At 36.1% G+C, this 19,891-nt stretch overlaps 2 protein-coding genes across 2 annotated transcripts; both read left to right on the top strand.

Moving 5' to 3' along the window:
- The first annotated feature begins 5,790 nt into the window (after positions 1-5,790).
- Positions 5,791-12,992, top strand: LOC146162496 (very-long-chain 3-oxoacyl-CoA reductase-like). Its single transcript, XM_083385213.1, has 7 exons — positions 5,791-5,896; positions 6,026-6,072; positions 6,189-6,264; positions 6,672-6,886; positions 7,604-7,786; positions 9,130-9,282; positions 12,930-12,992. The coding sequence occupies exons 1-7, from the start codon at positions 5,791-5,793 to the stop codon at positions 12,990-12,992; spliced, it is 843 nt and encodes a 280-aa protein (XP_083241339.1).
- Positions 12,993-13,242: 250 nt separating this feature from the next.
- Positions 13,243-18,516, top strand: LOC146162495 (very-long-chain 3-oxoacyl-CoA reductase-like). Its single transcript, XM_083384587.1, has 7 exons — positions 13,243-13,398; positions 13,538-13,584; positions 13,783-13,858; positions 14,276-14,490; positions 15,208-15,390; positions 16,670-16,822; positions 18,409-18,516. Exons 1-7 carry the CDS (start codon positions 13,248-13,250, stop codon positions 18,490-18,492), a joined length of 909 nt encoding a protein of 302 aa, XP_083240713.1. The 5' UTR covers positions 13,243-13,247; the 3' UTR covers positions 18,493-18,516.
- Positions 18,517-19,891: the final 1,375 nt, after the last annotated feature.

Genomic DNA, 19,891 nt, shown 5'->3' with positions numbered 1-19,891 from the left:
AGTCTTCTAGCTCATCAAAGAAGACACACTGGAGAAAAACCTTACAAATGCAAGGATTGTGGAAGAGGCTTTGTCCGATCGTCGATACTTACCCGGCATCAAAAAACTCACACCAGAGAAAAACCTTTCAAATGCGAAATTTGTGGCAAATGTTATGGCAGGTCATATACTTTAACTCAACATCTACTGACTCACACTGGCGAGAAACCTTATGCATGCAGGAGTTGTGATAAAAAATTCTTCGTGGTATCAGGTCTAAAGCAGCATCGAAAATACACAAAATGCAAAGATTCCTAAAAAATGTAGAAACTTTAATTTGTACTTTTATTAAACCAGCCACGTAGTACAAGACAAAACAATTGTCTTAGATTATTATTAAACAGGTGCCACTTGCTCATTGAACGTTTAAAATGTGGGTGTAATTAAAATGTGGGTGTAGTGTGTTGGCTTTGCAAACCAGCAAACCTCCGCTAACTTTGTTTAATGGTGTATGAGTAGAAGGGTGTTTTTAAGTGTACTGTATAAATTTTGGTAATTTTGTAAAATAACCTTTGGGTATTACATGCAAACATGCCAGACTTGAATGCACACTCAGTTTTATAACAAAATATTACAGCCAAATATTATGGTGGACTTTTGTAATAGAGGGTATTATAATTGTATTTGGTTGTTATATAACAATCTATTTTTAAAAGGTTTTCTGCATTTGTTTGTGTGCCGCTAGCTAAGAGTGTGAGAATCACCGCATTGAACAATCACAGTACACTTATCTTCTATTTGTTGCATAACAATAACAACTGGAAAAAAAATTGTTGTTAATACACTGCTTGTAAATATTTGCAACACTGTAATTAGTATGTTAAATGAAATGGTAACTTTAATATGATATATCGTTGTACAAGGGTCACCAAACTATGTCCACAAAGTAAAGTGTTTCGGCTTGCGAATTTTTCCTTAATTGGTATGGATGCTAATTTATTGACAAAATGTTTGGCGGATAGGCCTACCAATGCGAACTTTTGCTTAAACTTTAAATTGAACTTCAGTTAATAAACCCCCTATATTTCCATTCAATTAGTAATTGTCTCCCCTTATTAAAAATTGTTGTACTATATATATGTAACAGCATTAAAGTTCTTATATTAAGTATGGTATACATATCTGTGCAGAGTGACTTGGACAACATTGTTTTGTGTAAGCTTTGTTAAAAAGAATGTGGATTTATATGCTTCCAACTACTTGCACTTGTTGTGCCCAATATTTGTAATTTGTTTTGTGTGTGTTCATCACTATGCCTGCAATAGATACCCTTCTGTTCAACTCAAAACACTTGATGTATGTCTATTACACACCAGAAGCTACACAGCTGAAAATAAATAAGGCGCAAATAAACATATGATATATGACAGAATTTTAAGAAAAACCTATATTCTTTAAATATAAAAAAGTATAAAAATTATGAAAAACATTAATATTCAATATTAATATTCGCCATAAAATGCAAGATGAAAACATTTCCGCTCCGTTTAGGCAACAAATTGGGTTAGGCATTGATCACGCCTTTCCAACGATGCCACTGGTATGGGGCATAAGGGTTCAAACCGACGATAAACGATATTAATGTTCATAACCGATCGCGAAATGTGCAGGAAGCAAGTCCGCTTCGCCAGGAACATTTCAGTTTCATTCTAACATACCAAGCAGCTTTATGCTTTGGTTATTGGACACTGCGCATTTTTGACGTAACGACATTATGTATATTGATGCGACATTTCTAGTTGTTGATCTTTTTTCCATGTCATATGACCCAAACAAAATCAAATACAACAAATCGACATCATTTCAACAAACCCACGTGTTGCATATTTTGTTAATAAAAACCTAACCATATATATATGGCGCACTAACCGCTGAATGTTGCGATTACGTTAGATTTGAGGTTCGAATTGTGCATGTACTTGTTTAACGTTGTTGTGGTTTAATTAAAATATCATGTCTTTTACCTTTAAATAAACCGAAATCGCCACATGTAGCTATAATATAGGCCTATATATTTTTTACCTGAGGCTCTTTGATATAACCACGAAACAAACATAATTACGTAGCATTTTTCCGAAATAATATGCTATCAGCATACTATAAGACTGGTCTATGTTTCATAAAATTTTCGCCCGTAACTTTTGCATTGTATGTCATCGTCCAAGAAAAAGTGCCTCGTTCACGAACAAGGAAATTACTGATATTAGTGTAGGGATAGTTTGATTTGTTGAATGTGATAAGACTATAGTGGCGCAGTGTTGTAGGCTACGAGGACAGTTGTGCTAGCAGTGGCAATGCTTTATCTGATGTTGAATTTGAGAATGTACTTTGTACTAAACTTAGGTTGTTTGAGTGTAGAGGTATTTCGCTGTTTATTTTGTTAAGTGATGACGTGTTATGGAAGCGAGGAAGTTGTGTTTGAAAACATTAGAGTGTTTTTCACCCATTGACCGCACAAAAATATTGAAACAACAAACATCTACTCTGTGCGAATTCCCTTAAAAAATGGGTAGTTTCCCGAAGTTTTACAAATAAAAATTGGTGTGACGCGTGTTTGTAAGCCATTTAAGTTACAAGGTAGCCTATATACTGCTGCCACCCTGTAGGCTACTTTGCGGCAGGTTAGATTTTTCCAGCTTTTTCTTACTTTGTACTGCAATCCTCATTAGACCAACTCATTTCGTTGCTGGCCTTCGCGAAAGGTACCCGATATATTCTTTTTGTAGGTTTTCCTTTGGAAGGCATTTCTGGAATCGCAAAAGTGATAAAACTCGTGCTTTTTAAAAGCTCATTGTACTTACGAATTTGGCCTTTGCAAATTTATCATCGGTTTGCGAAATATAGCCCATCATGGGGTTTACGTGGGCGATGTAAGATACAGGAAGGGCGATATTGTTGCTTGCAGATTGTTAGGAGGTACAAAAAAAAAACGAATGCAGGAAAAGTTGGCTAATGTTTGGACTGCCATTTTAACCTGAACATTATTACAAGTTAGCTAGACGATTAAGGCAATCGGATAACGCGCCTGCTATATATGTATAGAATGTTTTAACACCAGTGATGACAGAGGTGAGTAAAATAAAACTTTCTTCCTGCAACGAAACTATCGCTAATAAAGGTGATGCATATTCCGCATGCAGATGAATATACAGATCGCAAATCCGCTTTACCTGAGACCGTTTTACCTGTAAGGGCAAGGTTATTGTTTTAAACTTTTAGTCATATATGCGTTGTTTTTACCCTATATTTTCACCATTGTTTTCTCACTTACAAAACTTTTGTCACGCGTTCCTTTGCGCAACTCACATTCGCGTTTTATTTTTTTTATATTGCTTCTTTTCCACGTTTCTGTGGCACCTTTTTAGCTTTAGTTTCATTCGGCACAACATTTTTCTACTCATTTTGGTTGTGGGTGGGAAATCATCTAAGAAAGGGCAGTAAGGGTATGACCAACACATTACAACGTCCGATTTTGGGCCACAATGGGTTTTTCGCCTTTTTTATTTAGAATTCATTTTTAAAACATTTGTAAGACACTTCGTATAGCGCTCATGCATTCGACAGGCCGTAAAGTCTATTATTTTGGAGAAACAAAGCACGCCTAGACCCTACAGTCGAAGTAAGAAAGCGCTGACACGTTGATGTATTGTTTGCAACATTTTCCCGTTGTAAAACAGTAGGCTACAATGTTGAGCAAGTCGTCTTCATTGGGGTGGTAGCTGCAGTATGAAAAATATGAATAGCCTTTGTGGTCTCTTCCTAATAGATGTTTGCGATCGGTTTGTTATTATGCGCGAAATTCCTTGATGGGATAAGCACCATTTTTATCGCATGGTGATTTTATTTTCATCAAAACATAACAAGCGTTTAAACGTTATTTAAAAACACTACAAACGAAGCAACAGGCGCTATACATGATACAGGTGTTTTATATTCAACATTAACTCCACCCTGAGAACCCAATATTTTTAGGACAACAGACTCACAGTAGAACTTTAAGAAAAACTGTCCACATTTTTGTGGTTGCCGCACTATGAAAAATGTAAAAACCCTCTGTGGTCTTCTTCCTATGTTTGTGATGGGTTTGTTGATATGCGCGAAATCCCTTGATTGGATAAGCATTTTGTATCACATGGTGATTTTATTTTTATCAAAACATAACATGCGTCTAAACGTTATTTGGTAATCCAACGCTACAGTCGAAGTAAGAGGCGCCACATCCAGGTGTGTTGCATTCACCGTGAACCGTAAGCAAACTGTGATCATTCGTGTGGTAGCCGTGCTATGAAAAATATGAAAAGCGTCTGTATAGTCTTCTTGTGATGGGTTTGTTGATATGCGCGGAATCTCGTGATGAAATAGGCTAAGCAACATTTTGTATCACATGGTGATTTTAAAGTAAGCTGGAAATGGTTAAAACCACAAATTGAACGCAAATAACTGGTATTAGCTTTTTGTTGGAAAAAATGCTTCGTAAATATGTTTATTTGGTCGCAATTTTAATCCATTTTTTTTGTGGTAAGCCTTTTGGCATTTTGTTGCATTGTAAGACTCATCACTCGTGTCACACCAAGTGTGTATGGCGTCTGTCTATATCACTGTCTCACGTTATTTTCTAAACCAAACCAAATTAACGTTGTAACTAATATATTAATTGCCTTCTTCTGTTGACTTATATTCCGAACTGTTCTTTTGTTTATTCTTTACTATTACGGTGTGACGTTGTGTGATAGAATAAACTTAACAACCAAACAATTCGGCTGTCGAGTAGGTCTAACTGTACTGCCCTACAAGTGTGTAACGACTCTATACCCCTGTCAAGCGGTACCTACATCTTTCAAACAATATCTATTTTTGTTGTGCGTTCTTATATATTTTATGTATTCCCTCTCGTCGATAGAGACTGCCCCAGTCTCTCATCCCGGCCTATACAGTCACCTCTGGTCACCTTACTTTCCTTTAACCGGGAGACCTTCTGTGATGGATTTAACTAAACAACCTAACCGTACAATGAGTTCTCGAGAATACGTTAAGATGCTTTACAGGTGTTACAGCAATTATCCCGATCTTTGCGCTGTCTTAGCCTTCGCGCCTGTATCAGACGTGTTTCGATAAAGGAAAAATCGTTGTTTGACGTTTGGTGCTCATTTGGGACGATTTTAGCAATGAAAGATTTTGGCAGCGTTAACAAATCAGATATAGGCCTACGGGCAAATATAACGATATAGTTTAAAGGCATTGAGAAGGCAGACATATTTGTCAGGATCATTTTTTTTAATGTAAAATTTTGGCCTGAAAATTGAAATTGACAAACTTCAACAAAAACTAGTTATTTTGACAATTTGTTTACCAATCTGGAAAACATAGATTATTTCGAGATACGCAGTTCTATAAAACCGGTAGTCTGATACCGAAAAAAAACTTTGTATTTAACACGACGATGTACACAAGTTTAAGGGTTAAACGCATTTTTTGTGTTGCAAACGATGGCAGTAGGCCTATACTTAATTTGTTTCGTTGCAGTAACAGATTAGTCAAAGTTTTGATGCGAAGTTTGACGAAGCAGACAACGAGTAAAAAGCAGAAGGGCTTGCAAACAAACATGACTAAAAGTCATTAATGTATTGAGGCCAATACCATTACCCCTCTGAAAATCATTTTAGTTCTGTAGTTAGGCATAGTACGTTTCATCGCAATATGTTAGTTGTTTGTGCGTTTCTTAAGCAATGCTTTACCGTTTTGGGCGCAGTCATGGTTGCCTATTTGGCTTACAACCTGGCTTTTAAAGTGTGGTATTTTATCACAACTTTTTGCTTTAAAAGGGAGCTTGATGCGAGCAAGTACGGCAAATGGACAAGTAGGGAAATTGATAGTGTTTTATGTATATGTGCTCTGCGGTGAACAAAAGTGAAAATATAGATAGCCTGCTTTCAAGTTGAGATATTATTGAATACCGGTACACAATGTTATATTATAATTTTTACAGTTGTTACTGGAGCTTCTGACGGAATAGGAAAGCAGTTTGCTTTGCAAGTAAGTAACCTGTCGTATTTTTAAACGTTGGGGGCGTGCCTCAAAAAGTTTTTATTCGTATTATTTATGTAATAAAGTGCTTTTAACAATATATCTTTGTTTGTAACGTTTTCCAGTTTGCTGAGAGAGGACAGAACGTTGTTCTAATTTCCAGGTCGCTTCACAAACTAGAAACGCTCGCCGAGGAAATAGGTCGGTATAGCGTTTGTCCTAATTAAAGATAAATTACGCACCGCGTTGTAGGCTAAATAATGCTGATTTGCATTTGGGTGGAATTCTGAGTAATTAGATTGGTGGGTTGCACCAACCATATCACCTTTGCATAACGTATTATATACGAGACTGGTATCGTAACAAAGTAACTATCGTAAAGTAACATTGTGAAGTTGAACTGAACCAGTCATTTTATGAATTTTGAAACCATATAGCCTTTAACCAGGTGACCTTGGCGAGTTGGCAAAACATTTCCCAAGGATGCACCATCTCTCTGCAATTGATTTTCAAACGGTTGAAAAAAAACGCTTCCTAAGTGCTGTCATCACGTTGCCGAACCTTACAGTTTTAGTTCGAACGTAAAGCCTGAAAGAGTTTATATGCAGAGTCGAAGAACGGCGTCATGACCAAGTGCGTTGAGGTTGACTTCAGAGGCGGCGCTGAGATATACAGGCGCATCGCCGAGGTTGTGGCCAGTCTAGACGTGGGCGTGCTCGTCAACAACGTTGGCGTGTGGACTCCTCCTTGCAAGTTCGGCGAATGCAACATTGATCAAGAAATTGACGAAATGATCCCGATCAACGTGATGTCGCATCTCAGAGTGAGTTGAATGTTGTGTTTGTTGCGGCCAATGTCGACTAAACATCTAACTTTTAATCATTCTAATTTACGAAATGTTGTTTGGCAGAGATACCTTCGCTCACCTGATCTTAGCTCTCGGATGTGCGACCCGTGGCTTACACGAACACTCTGACGACGATAGTTTTATGGCATTTTTAGCTAAAAAAAAATATTCGCACAATCAAACTGCCAAGCTTTTAATCTACTCTCTACTGGTAACATATAGGGGCACTAATTCTGTTTGATATGTTGTCGCTACTTTGTTATTACCTCGGTATATGGCCTCGCGACCATCGTGCCTCTAAAACTCGCATTTCCTTAAAATACGTAAAGGTAGACATTTTTTTCTTGTCGATCAGTACTGATTAATTTCCTGGCGAATGCACTCGCTAGCGCTTCCGAAAAGGTGAATCTGGTCAAACATAAACCCGTTCGGCACATTTATTAAATGTTTTGCTAACACGTCTTGATGCGGCACTTCAAACAAATTTATGTTAGTTTTGTTTAAATTGGCAAAAAATAAAGTTTGGAAATTACGCACAGCAGCAAATGAAGCTATGTTTAGCCGTGATTTGATCGCGGGTTGATAAAAAGCAGTCAGTTTGTTGCAATTGGCACAATTCGCCGCGGGGGGCCCTAGTTGAACCAACCTGTTGTAAATGTACAAATCGTTGTCTTAATTCTGTCCTGTTTTAAGATGAGCCACATGGTTCTTCCTGGCATGACACGGAGAAAGAGGGGTCTCATCATCAACGTTTCTTCTGGAGGATGCATTTTGCCATTTGCTGATTTATCAATTTACGCAGCGACCAAGGCATTCATGGATTACTTTTCATGGTCGACAGCCTTCGAATACAGGAATGACGGCATACAAATGGTGGTAGGAAATGGCCTACTATTTATCTATACGACGTGTTTGTGGCGGATAAATAAGCTTTAAATTTTAAAAGCATGAAGTATAGATGTATGGTTTCTGTGTGAACCCACGTTGTTAAACTGCACATTAATGTTGGTAGCTTCACGAACTTTGGTTGGTTTGGAAAAATGCGCGGATAGAAACAACGATGCTAAACATTTAAACCTATAGTATATAAATTTGGTTGTGTGCGTTGCTTTTTAAAACACGCCAATGTTGAGTAAATTAAGCTACGCGCGTCAGTTCGTCATTAGCCGAACATAACAACACACACGTTTTGTGATCGCAATGATCACAGTCATTATACAAACGTTTGCCCCACAGCACGATTCGGCAATATTTTGTGATGCAGGGACAAATGATTTGTTTGCTGCAATCGCAAACTTGGACTAATACTGTTGCTATTGATTTCAGAAAATGTGATTAGTATACGCTTGGAAGTTGGCTAAGTTTACAAAGTTATCGTATACATTATGCCAATATTAAATATTGATCGCCGAGTACAACTTTAGATTCTTATAAAATCTACTTATCTAAAAGCATTTAATTATGGTGGATTAAAAACAGTCTGTCGTTCAATTTCTTATTACACTAACGTTTAATAAAGCAAATCACGACGGGAGGAATCTTGTCTTAACCAGTGATTTTGGACCGGTGTTCCGTGGAACTTTAAATTAATAAAATTATTGCGGAAGTTAAATTCATAAAGTTATTGCAGGACACCTGATGACCTTGACACGACACTAGTGTTCCGCGGAACACCGGTGAAAAATCACTGATTTATTTATTGATTTACAGCAAATTGCAAAAGTAAAAAAAGTCAATTCAAGTCAAGTATTTTTTTTCCAAAACATAAGTTAACATACAAAATGGATAACCATGTTCTGTTGTGAGCATTATTTTGTATAGCCAATATCAAAAACGAATCGATAGCAAGTACAGATTTTTATATTTAATAATTTGCGTAGAAAACCCTATTTTACTTCAAGTATATATATAGGTAAAGCACTTAAATAAAAGAAAAGTCATTTGGGTAAATAACTTAAATTTAGGTCAAGTCATTTATTTCATTGACATCAGCCAATTCAGGTAATCGCACAGTTATTTTAAATATAACGAAACTATGAGGCCTATAATATACAAACTTAAATATTTTATGAGAAATACCGGTGTAGCCGAAAAATTGAAGATCGGTTTGCTCACTAGGGGCGTCGCCAGGTTTTTAAAGGTCTACAGGTGCCCCGCGAGGTAAAACAATTAAGAGACACTGACTCAAATCATCGCAAAACTGACGATTTCTATCGCAGAGTATATTGCCCTTCATGGTGTCGACCAACATGCACAAAAAGGTACCGCCATCCTTCTGGATTCGGGAGCCTGGTGACTTTGTACGCAATGCTATGAGTGCCGTGGCAAGTGGTTGCCTGAGAACACACGGTTGCTGGCAGCACGACTTGCAGGTAACACTGCTTGTATAGGCAAAGCCAAAAACATGTCTGTAGAAAACAAATTTTAGCTATGTTTCAGGCGAGTTCGCATGTATCTTTAGCTCTTCTCTTATTGGAAAGCTGATTTAAACTAATCTTCACTTGCCATACACTCGATGTCCAAACATAAATGATATCAAATGCAAAATTACTCTTCTGGTAATTATTTTTTGTGAAATACGCCGACGTTTTGACAACATATACAGGCTATCTTCTTTAGGACTAAAAAGTTATACATTAGCCTGAAGAGCATTTTTAATTTTTTTTAACACAATGCTTAAAATTTGAATACAATGCTGGCAGCAACAGTATATTTATAATGAAATGTATCGTATATTGTATATAATACATTGTTTAGCATACGACGTGTTTACAATATAAAAACAATTTATTTAACAAGCTTAACGTACAAAAAATGTCGGGCAGTATTGCTACATTTGCTACATTATTCGCAAAACGCAGCTAACAGGGATAAAATCCGAAAATTTAATGTTTTTGTAGTTATTGCACGTACACGAAACATTTCTTGTGTATTGTGCTTTAATAAACCTACAATTTACATCGACAATATAATAGTTGTCAAACTTTACTTAGACCCGCACACTCCACGGCTTATTAGCTTATTTGGTGTATAATTTGATTGATTGCTTTGTTGTTTGCATGGCGCGTGCTTAGCCAGTATTGCTTATTTCAAGCACGGCCTTTTGGGAAGTTTTATCATAAAATAGTGAAGAGTCCTTTAAATCTCATTTTTCTGAAGTGAAGAACCTTCTACGTTTTTTATTACAATTTTTGCTTGACTTTATTTTCCGAAAAATGTTTCGAAGTTTAGTAGAACATTGGAAGTTCTACTAAAACATAATGACCAGATAAATTCATTTTTTACAGATCTTGCAATTTCATCGAAGTTAAGAGATCCTGAAAATGCGACATGTTTTTACACAATATAAACTGAATTATGTGAATTTATAATTTAATCCTAAAAGAAGAATTAATAACAAAACTAGTTAATTATGACAAGACTGGATTGTTTTTTTATGTATTTGCACATTTTGCAGCATTACAGTTTTGCAAGATTTTCTAACTTTAACCACTTTTCGATAGTATAGGCAAATCTCATTACAATTATATTTATAATATAGATTCAATATTACTGTTTATGTTTAATGAGGAATTTACCGTAATTTATTTTCAAAATGGCCATATGCCGCGAGTTAGATTGAAAGATTTAAATATATGTGGGCTGCAGTTTGATGAAACCTGACCTAAACGGATACCAAACGAGCGTTAATTATTAAAATAGCAATTTTACTCTTTTTTTTATTTTCACTGCATAATTACTATACAGTTGCAAACTGACGAATAGCTGATAAATAACTTGGTACACTATTTGACATAAAACATTACAGATACAAAATCACTTTTGTTTGACAGGGTTGGATTGCAAGTAATCTTCCATTTAGCCTTTCTAAAGCTATACTTCAACGTGGTTTTGACAAAGTAGCAAAACTAAAATAGAATGCGTCGTTCTGCGGCTTTCCTGTTTTTCGTTCTTCCAGTGTCCACACAAAGGCAATGGAAATGCTTAAAAGCAAAACACTCTTGTTAAATAGTATTATATTATTACGTGTTTTTGTTTATACTGCATAAAAGTATGCTAATGTTAATTCAAAGTGTTACATTTTGAAACCAACGTTAGATATTAGGCTACATAAAAAAAACTTTAAGAAATATCCAGCCTCTAAACAAAACGGACATTTGTATACTACTTGCACTGTGTATGTTTCGTTTAAACTGTAACGTATAAGATATATGTATTTAAATGTATTAAGTGTCGTTAAATAATGTAAGTTTATGTTATAAATTTGGAGTATAATTATGTCAATTAAAATAAAAAAATATGGTAAACATAACAAAATGTACTCTATACCTTGAAAAATGTTCTCTAAAACGACTTAAATTATGCTTCACAAGTTACATTAGAAATGATTAAAACATAATTTTTATTAGGGTATACAAAAATAGCACGCCCAGAGTTTATACCAGTGGTTCTCAACCTTCTATGCTTCGTGGCCCCCTTTGAAAGGCTCTCGGGCCTCGTGGCCGCCCTGCTTATAAAAATGCCTAGCGTTGTGTTTAACGTCTTTTCGCGTGTTTTTCTTCTTTTTTACGTTAATAACCAATACAGCCATTCATCAACGAATAAATGCACTTACTTTCTATAAATTTAACAAATAAGTCATTTTAATGTAAGTTAAAGTTAGTCATTAAAAAGATTATTCTTGTACTACACCAAATTATTTTGTTATATTCGGCTCTGTTTTGTACTGAGCCAAGCGATGCCACTACATTCGTTGAGATAATTTCTTGATTTTCGTTTAATTAATGCTTTACCACTACTTGACAAATAAGCTGTGCATAAACTTGCTAAATATTGGCTGATATTTGACCTTGAGTAACCTTGTAACGTACTTTATGCGTTTTACGATGGAATGTTTCTTTTGCAACTAAACAAACGCCCTTTAAGGAAATTGCAAAATCGTTTCACCTGGCATTATACGTTAGTTGAACACTCAACAGCATTTGCCGGACACTCACAGTAATAGATCGCCCGAAAAAACGCTGACGCCGCACTTCATGGCTACGTATAAAGCAGCACAATTTCGCTTTACCAAACTTGCCCCTCGCGCACGTTCAATTAGGCGCCGTAACTTTTCGCGATAAAACGTTCCAATATTCTATTTTAAACATTCCTACTGACGAGCCAAAGCAGGTGTTAAAAAAATGTGCTACATAACGTTACAAGATGGTTTTACTGTCATAATATAAAACAAGTTAACTGGCATATTAAAAAAAACGTGACACTTTGGGATTGCAATACCTATAGCTAGAGAGTTGTGCCCGCGGCCCCCCAATGACCGCTCCGTGGCCCCCCAGGGGGGCCGAGGGCAACGGTTGAGAAACCCTGGTTTATACCAAAAAAAACTTTAAGTTACATATGTAAAGCTATAAGAATTTATTATTAAAACTGCTATTATATCTCTTTAACTTAAGGAACTCAATGTTTGCAATTTATGGATTCGGTACAAAACGTCTTTGGCGATTTTAAACTGTATCACCACACTTGTGTCTCGGTACCAAATAAGCACAAGGAAGTGTTCAGAAGATAACAGAAGTTATCTGATTTGAAACAGAATTGCCACCCGTGTAATTAAATGGCCTGCTTATCAACGGGTTTATTTTGCAAAACATTGCATTTGGTCATTCACAGAGATCACACTCCTATAATAGTAGCCCACTCCTATATAGTAGATATATAATGCTTATCTGTCCTATTCAAACACGCCCGGTATGTCCATATTAGTTTATTGCCTTAAAATAAACTAGTAGTTTAGTGGCATGAATCGGTACAATACAGGGCTTCGATGACAGATTAGGAGGTCGGTTAAATTTGCTGGACTCAAACGTGACTTTGTTTTTTGTTTTTTTTAGACTGGGGTTGTTTTGTTGACTCGGACTTAACATTGTTAAAGAAAAGTACGCACTTTTTTGAAGCTATTTTAAAATGTGCGCACATTTTTGCGCACATTGTGCAAAAATGTTCACTTTCCCGTCTCCAGGGTCGCACTCTAGTTGTTTTCAAACGACCACACAGTTCCACTAGAAAGCCGACTGTGGTGTGATCTTTCTAAACATAAATGTTTACTTGGCGGCCAATGTGAGTGTCTAAAAAATTGCCAAAAGCTCATAACAGTAGGTTAACTGCAAAGACGAGCTTACAATTGATATCATACACCCCTGCGCATCATGAAAACAAAAACGTGTTCAGCTGCCTTTGCTTGGAACTTGATACGGTTCATTGACGCAAAGAAGGCCATATTAATGCTATAGATGCGTAAGACTACACATCAGTTCAGGTTTGCACCTCGACAATTGACATGTTCGCTCTTTGTGAAACGCTGCTGCAATGCTTGGGCGCCCTGATGGTAGCCTATTGCGCTTATAACCTGGCCATAAAGTTGTGGTATTTCGTCACAACATATTACTTCAAAACGACGCTGGATGCGAGCAAGTACGGCAAATGGACAGGTGAATAAATCGATAGCTCTATTTGCTTTAAATACCTTTAAATGACGCAACCATAAATCTGTCGGTTACCCGATTTAAAAAATTTAAATTAAGGGCATTGCAGGCCTTTTTCGTAAAACAAAAATATGTACTCTTCCAGTTGTAACCGGGGCATCTGATGGATTAGGAAAGCAGTTTGCATTGCAAGTAAGTCATCAGTAATAAGCTATGTGGATCATTTTTTCTATATGGTTTATAGTGATTGATATCGAAATTGTTTATTTTCGTTACTTTGTATTGAGTATGCAGTGACCAGTGAAAAAGTTTAAACTGCTAGTATCTATTCGTATTATTTATGTAATAAAGTGCTTTTAACAATATATCTTTGTTTGTAACGTTTTCCAGTTTGCTGAGAGAGGACAGAACGTTGTTCTAATTTCCAGGTCGCTTCACAAACTAGAAACGCTCGCCGAGGAAATAGGTCGGTATAGCGTTTGTCCTAATTAAAGATAAATCACGCACCGCGTTGTAGGCTAAATAATGCTGATTTGCTTTTGGGTGGAATTCTGAGTAATTAGATTGATGGGTTGCACCAACCATGTCACCTTTGCATAATGTATTATATACGAGACTGGTATCGTAACAAAGTAACTATCGTAAAGTAACATTGTGAAGTTGAACTGAACCAGTCATTTTATGAAATTTGAAACCATATAACAATTACAGCGCCTTTTAACCAGGTGACCTTGGCGAGTTGGCAAAACATTTCCCAAGGATGCACCATCTCTCTGCAATTGATTTTCAAACGGTTAAAAAAACACTCCCTAAGTGCTGTCATCACGTTGCCGAACCTTACAGTTTTAGTTCGAAAGTAAAGCCTGAAAGAGTTTTTATGCAGAGTCGAAGAACGGCGTCATGACCAAGTGCGTTGAGGTTGACTTCAGAGGCGGCGCTGAGATATACAGGCGCATCGCCGAGGTTGTGGCCAGTCTAGACGTGGGCGTGCTCGTCAATAACGTTGGCGTGTGGACTCCTCCTTGCAAGTTCGGCGAATGCAACATTGATCAAGAAATTGACGAAATGATCCCGATCAACGTGATGTCGCATCTCAGAGTGAGTTGAATGTTGTGTTTGTTGCGGCCAATGTCGACTAAACATCTAACTTTTAATCATTCTAATTTACGAAATGTTGTTTGGCAGAGATACCTTCGCTCACCTGATCTTAGCTCTCGGATGTGCGACCCGTGGCTTACACGAACACTCTGACGACGATAGTTTTATGGCATTTTTAGCTAAAAAAAAATATTCGCACAATCAAACTGCCAAGCTTTTAATCTACTCTCTACTGGTAACATATAGGGGCACTAATTCTGTTTGATATGTTGTCGCTACTTTGTTATTACCTCGGTATATGGCCTTGCGACCATCGTGCCTCTAAAACTCGCATTTCCTTAAAATACGTAAAGGTAGACATTTTTTTCTTGTCGATCAGTACTGATTAATTTCCTGGCGAATGCACTCGCTAGCGCTTCCGAAAAGGTGAATCTGGTCAAACATAAACCCGTTCGGCACATTTATTAAATGTTTTGCTAACACGTCTTGATGCGGCACTTCAAACAAATTTGTGTTAGTTTTGTTTAAATTGGCAAAAAATAAAGTTTGGAAATTACGCACAGCAGCAAATGAAGCTATGTTTAGCCGTGATTTGATCGCGGGTTGATAAAAAGCAGTCAGTTTGTTGCAATTGGCACAATTCGCCGCGGGGGGCCCTAGTTGAACCAACCTGTTGTAAATGTACAAATCGTTGTCTTAATTCTGTCCTGTTTTAAGATGAGCCACATGGTTCTTCCTGGCATGACACGGAGAAAGAGGGGTCTCATCATCAACGTTTCTTCTGGAGGATGCATTTTGCCATTTGCTGATTTATCAATTTACGCAGCGACCAAGGCATTCATGGATTACTTTTCATGGTCGACAGCCTTCGAATACAGGAATGACGGCATACAAATGGTGGTAGGAAATGGCCTACTATTTATCTATACGACGTGTTTGTGGCGGATAAATAAGCTTTAAATTTTAAAAGCATGAAGTATAGATGTATGGTTTCTGTGTGAACCCACGTTGTTAAACTGCACATTAATGTTGGTAGCTTCACGAACTTTGGTTGGTTTGGAAAAATGCGCGGATAGAAACAACGATGCTAAACATTTAAACCTATAGTATATAAATTTGGTTGTGTGCGTTGCTTTTTAAAACACGCCAATGTTGAGTAAATTAAGCTACGCGCGTCAGTTCGTCATTAGCCGAACATAACAACACACACGTTTTGTGATCGCAATGATCACAGTCATTATACAAACGTTTGCCCCACAGCACGATTCGGCAATATTTTGTGATGCAGGGACAAATGATTTGTTTGCTGCAATCGCAAACTTGGACTAATACTGTTGCTATTGATTTCAGAAAATGTGATTAGTATACGCTTGGAAGTTGGCTAAGTTTACAAAGTTATCGTATACATTATGCCAATATTAAATATTGATCGCCGAGTACACATTTAGATTCTTATAAAATCTACTTATCTAAAAGCATAATCACGACGGGAGGAATCTTGTCTTAACCAGTGATTTTGGACCGGTGTTCCGTGGAACTTTAAATTAATAAAATTATTGCGGAAGTTAAATTCATAAAGTTATTGCAGGACACCTGATGACCTTGACACGACACTAGTGTTCCGCGGAACACCGGTGAAAAATCACTGATTTATTTATTGATTTACAGCAAATTGCAAAAGTAAAAAAAGTCAATTCAAGTCAAATAATTTTTTTTCCAAAACATAAGTTAACATACAAAATGGATAACCATGTTCTGTTGTGAGCATTATTTTGTATAGCCAATATCAAAAACGTATCGATAGCAGGTGCAGATTTTTATATTTAATAATTTGCGTAGAAAACCCTATTTTACTTCAAGTAAATATATAGGTAAAGCACTTAAATAAAAGAAAAGTCATTTGGGTAAATAACTTAAATTTAGGTCAAGTCATTTGTTTCATTGACATCAGCCAATTCAGGTAATCGCACAGTTATTTTAAATACAACGAAACTATGAGGCCTATAATATACAAACTTAAATATTTTATGAGAAATACCGGTGTAGCCGAAAAATTGAAGATCGGTTTGCTCGCTAGGTGCGTCGCCAGGTTTTTAAAGGTCTTCAGGTGCCCCGCGAAGTAAAATAGATTAAGAAACACTGACTTAAATCATCGCAAAACTGACGATTTCTATCGCAGAGTATATTGCCCTTCATGGTGTCGACCAACATGCACAAAAAAGTACCGCCATCCTTCTGGATTCGGGAGCCTGGTGACTTTGTACGCAATGCTATGAGTGCCGTGGCAAGTGGTTGCCTGAGAACACACGGTTGCTGGCAGCACGACTTACAGGTAACACTGCTTGTATAGGCAAAGCCAAAAACATGTCTGTAGAAAACCAATTTTAGCTATGTTTCAGGCGAGTTCGCATGTATCTTTAGCTCTTCTCTTATTGGAAAGCTGATTTGAACTAATCTTCACTTGCCATACACTCGATGTCCAAACATAAATGATATCAAATGCAAAATTACTCTTCTGGTAATTATTTTTTGTGAAATACGCCGACGTTTTGACAACATATACAGGCTATCTTCTTTAGGGCCAAAAAAGTTATACATTAGCCTGAAGAGCATTTTTAATTTTTTTTAACACAATGCTTAAAATTTGAATACAATGCTGGCAGCAACAGTATATTTATAATGAAATGTATCGTATATTGTATATAAGGCGTGAGTAACAAAACAAATTAAATATCAAAATAAATACCCAAGTCCTTTTAAGACGTTTCTACTGAAACAGATAAGTATAGAAATGCTAAAAAACAATTTTTTTAGTCCTTCAAAACTTAAAAACAATTTAACAAATGTAATTTGTTTAGCATACGACGTGTTTTTAACAAGCTTAACGTAGAAAAAATGTCGGGCAGTATTGCTACATTTGCTACATTATTCGCAAAACGCAGCTAACAGGGATAAAATCCGAAAATTTAATGTTTTTGTAGTTATTGCACGAACATGAAACATTTTTTGTATATTATGCTTTAATAAACCTACAATTTACATCGACAATATAATAGTTGTCAAACTTTACTTAGACCCGCACACTCCACGGCTTATTAGCTTATTTGGTGTATAATTTGATTGATTGCTTTGTTGTTTGCATGGCGCGTGCTTAGCCAGTATTGCTTATTTCAAGCACGGCCTTTTGGGAAGTTTTATCATAAAAAAGTGAAGAGACCTTTAATTCTCGTTTTTCTGAAGTGAAGAACCTACTACGTTTTTTATTACAATTTTTGCTTGACTTTATTTTCCGAAAAATATTTCGAAGTTTAGTAGAACATTGGAAGTTCTACTAAAACATAAAGAACAGATAAATTCATTTTTTACAGATCTTGCAATTTCATCGAAGTTAAGAGATCCTGAAAATGCGACATGTTTTTTCACAATATAAACTGAATTCTGTGAATTTATAATTTAATCCTAAAAGAAGAATTAATAACAAAACTAGTTAATTATGACAAGACTGGATTGTTTTTTTTATGTATTTTCACATTTTTTGCAGCATTACAGTTTTGCAAGATTTTCTAACTTTAACCACTTTTCGATAGTATAGGCAAATCTCATTCCAATTATATTTATAATATAGATTCAATATTACTGTTTATGTTTAATGAGGAATTTATCGTAATTTATTTTCAAAATGGCCATATGCCGCGAGTTAGAATGAAAGATTTAAATATATGTGGGCTGCAGTTTGATGAAACCTGACCTAAACGGATACCAAACGAGCGTTAATTATTAAAATAGCAATTTTACTCTTTTTTTTTATTTTCACTGCATAATTACTATAGAGTTGCAAACTGACGAATAGCTGATAAATAACTTGGTACACTATTTGACGTAAAACATTACAGATACAAAATCACTTTTGTTTGACAGGGTTGGATTGCAAGTAATCTTCCATTTAGCCTTTCTAAAGCTATACTTCAACGTGGTTTTGACAAAGTAGCAAAACTAAAATAGAATGCGTCGTTCTGCGGCTTTCCTGATTTTCGTTCTTCCAGTGTCCACACAAAGGCAATGGAAATGCTTAAAAGCAAAACACTCTTGTTAAATAGTATTATATTATTACGTGTTTTTGTTTATACTGCATAAAAGTATGCTAATGTTAATTCAAAGTGTTACATTTTGTTGTAAACCAACGTTAGATATTAGGCTACATAAAAAAAACTTTAAGAAATATCCAGCCTCTTAAACAAAACGGACATTTGTATACTACTTGCACAGTGTATGTTTCGTTTAAACTGTAACGTATAAGATATATGTATTTAAATGTATTAAGTGTCGTTAAATAATGTAAGTTTATGTTATAAATTTGGAGTATAATTATGTCAATTAAAATAAAAAAATGTGGTAAACATAACAAAATGTACTCTATACCTTGAAAAATGTTCTCTAAAACGACTTAAATTATGCTTCACAAGTTACATTAGAAATGATTAAAACACAATTTTTATTAGGGTATACAAAATAGCACGCCCAGAGTTTATACCAGTGGTTCTCAACCTTCTATGCTTCGTGGCCCCCTTCGAAAGGCTCTCGGGCCTCGTGGCCGCCCTGCTTATAAAAATGCCTAGCGTTGTGTTTAACGTCTTTACGCGTGTTTTAATTCTTTTTTACGTTAATAACCAATACAGCCATTCATCAACGAATAAATGCACTTACTTTCTATAAATTTAACAAATAAGTCATCTTAATGTAAGTTAAAGTTAGTCATTTAAAAGATTATTCTTGTACTACACCAAATTATTTTGTTATATTCGGCTCTGTTTTGTACTGAGCCAAGCGATGCCACTACATTCGTTGAGGTAATTTCTTGATTTTCGTTTAATTAATGCTTTACTACTACTTGACAAATAAGGTGTGCATAAACTTGCTAAATATTGGCTGATATTTGACCTTGAGTAACCTTGAAACGTACTTTATGCGTTTTACGATGGAATGTTTCTTTTGCAACTAAACAAACGCCCTTTAAGGAAATTGCAAAATCGTTGCACCTGGCATTATACGTTAGTTGAACACCCAACAGCATTTGCCGGACACTAATAGTAATAGATCGCCCGAAAAAACGCTGACGCCGCACTTCATGGCTACGTATAAAGCAGCACAATTTCGCTTTACCAAACTTGCCCCTCGCGCACGTTCAATTAGGCGCCGTAACTTTTCGCGATAAAACGTTCCAATATTCTATTTTAAACATTCCTACTGACGAGCCAAAGCAGGTGTTAAAAAAATGTGCTACATAACGTTACAAGAAGGTTTTACTGTCATAATATAAAACAAGTTAACTGGCATATTAAAAAAAACGTGACACTTTGGGATTGCAATACCTATAGCTAGAGAGTTGTGCCCGCGGCCCCCC

The sequence above is a fragment of the Ascidiella aspersa genome, chromosome 3 (genome assembly GCF_963924565.1).
Source record: "Ascidiella aspersa chromosome 3, kaAscAspe10.2, whole genome shotgun sequence".
Classification (NCBI taxonomy): domain Eukaryota; kingdom Metazoa; phylum Chordata; class Ascidiacea; order Phlebobranchia; family Ascidiidae; genus Ascidiella; species Ascidiella aspersa.
Note: the sequence above shows the minus strand (reverse complement) of the source record. Positions and strands in the feature narration are given on the sequence as shown.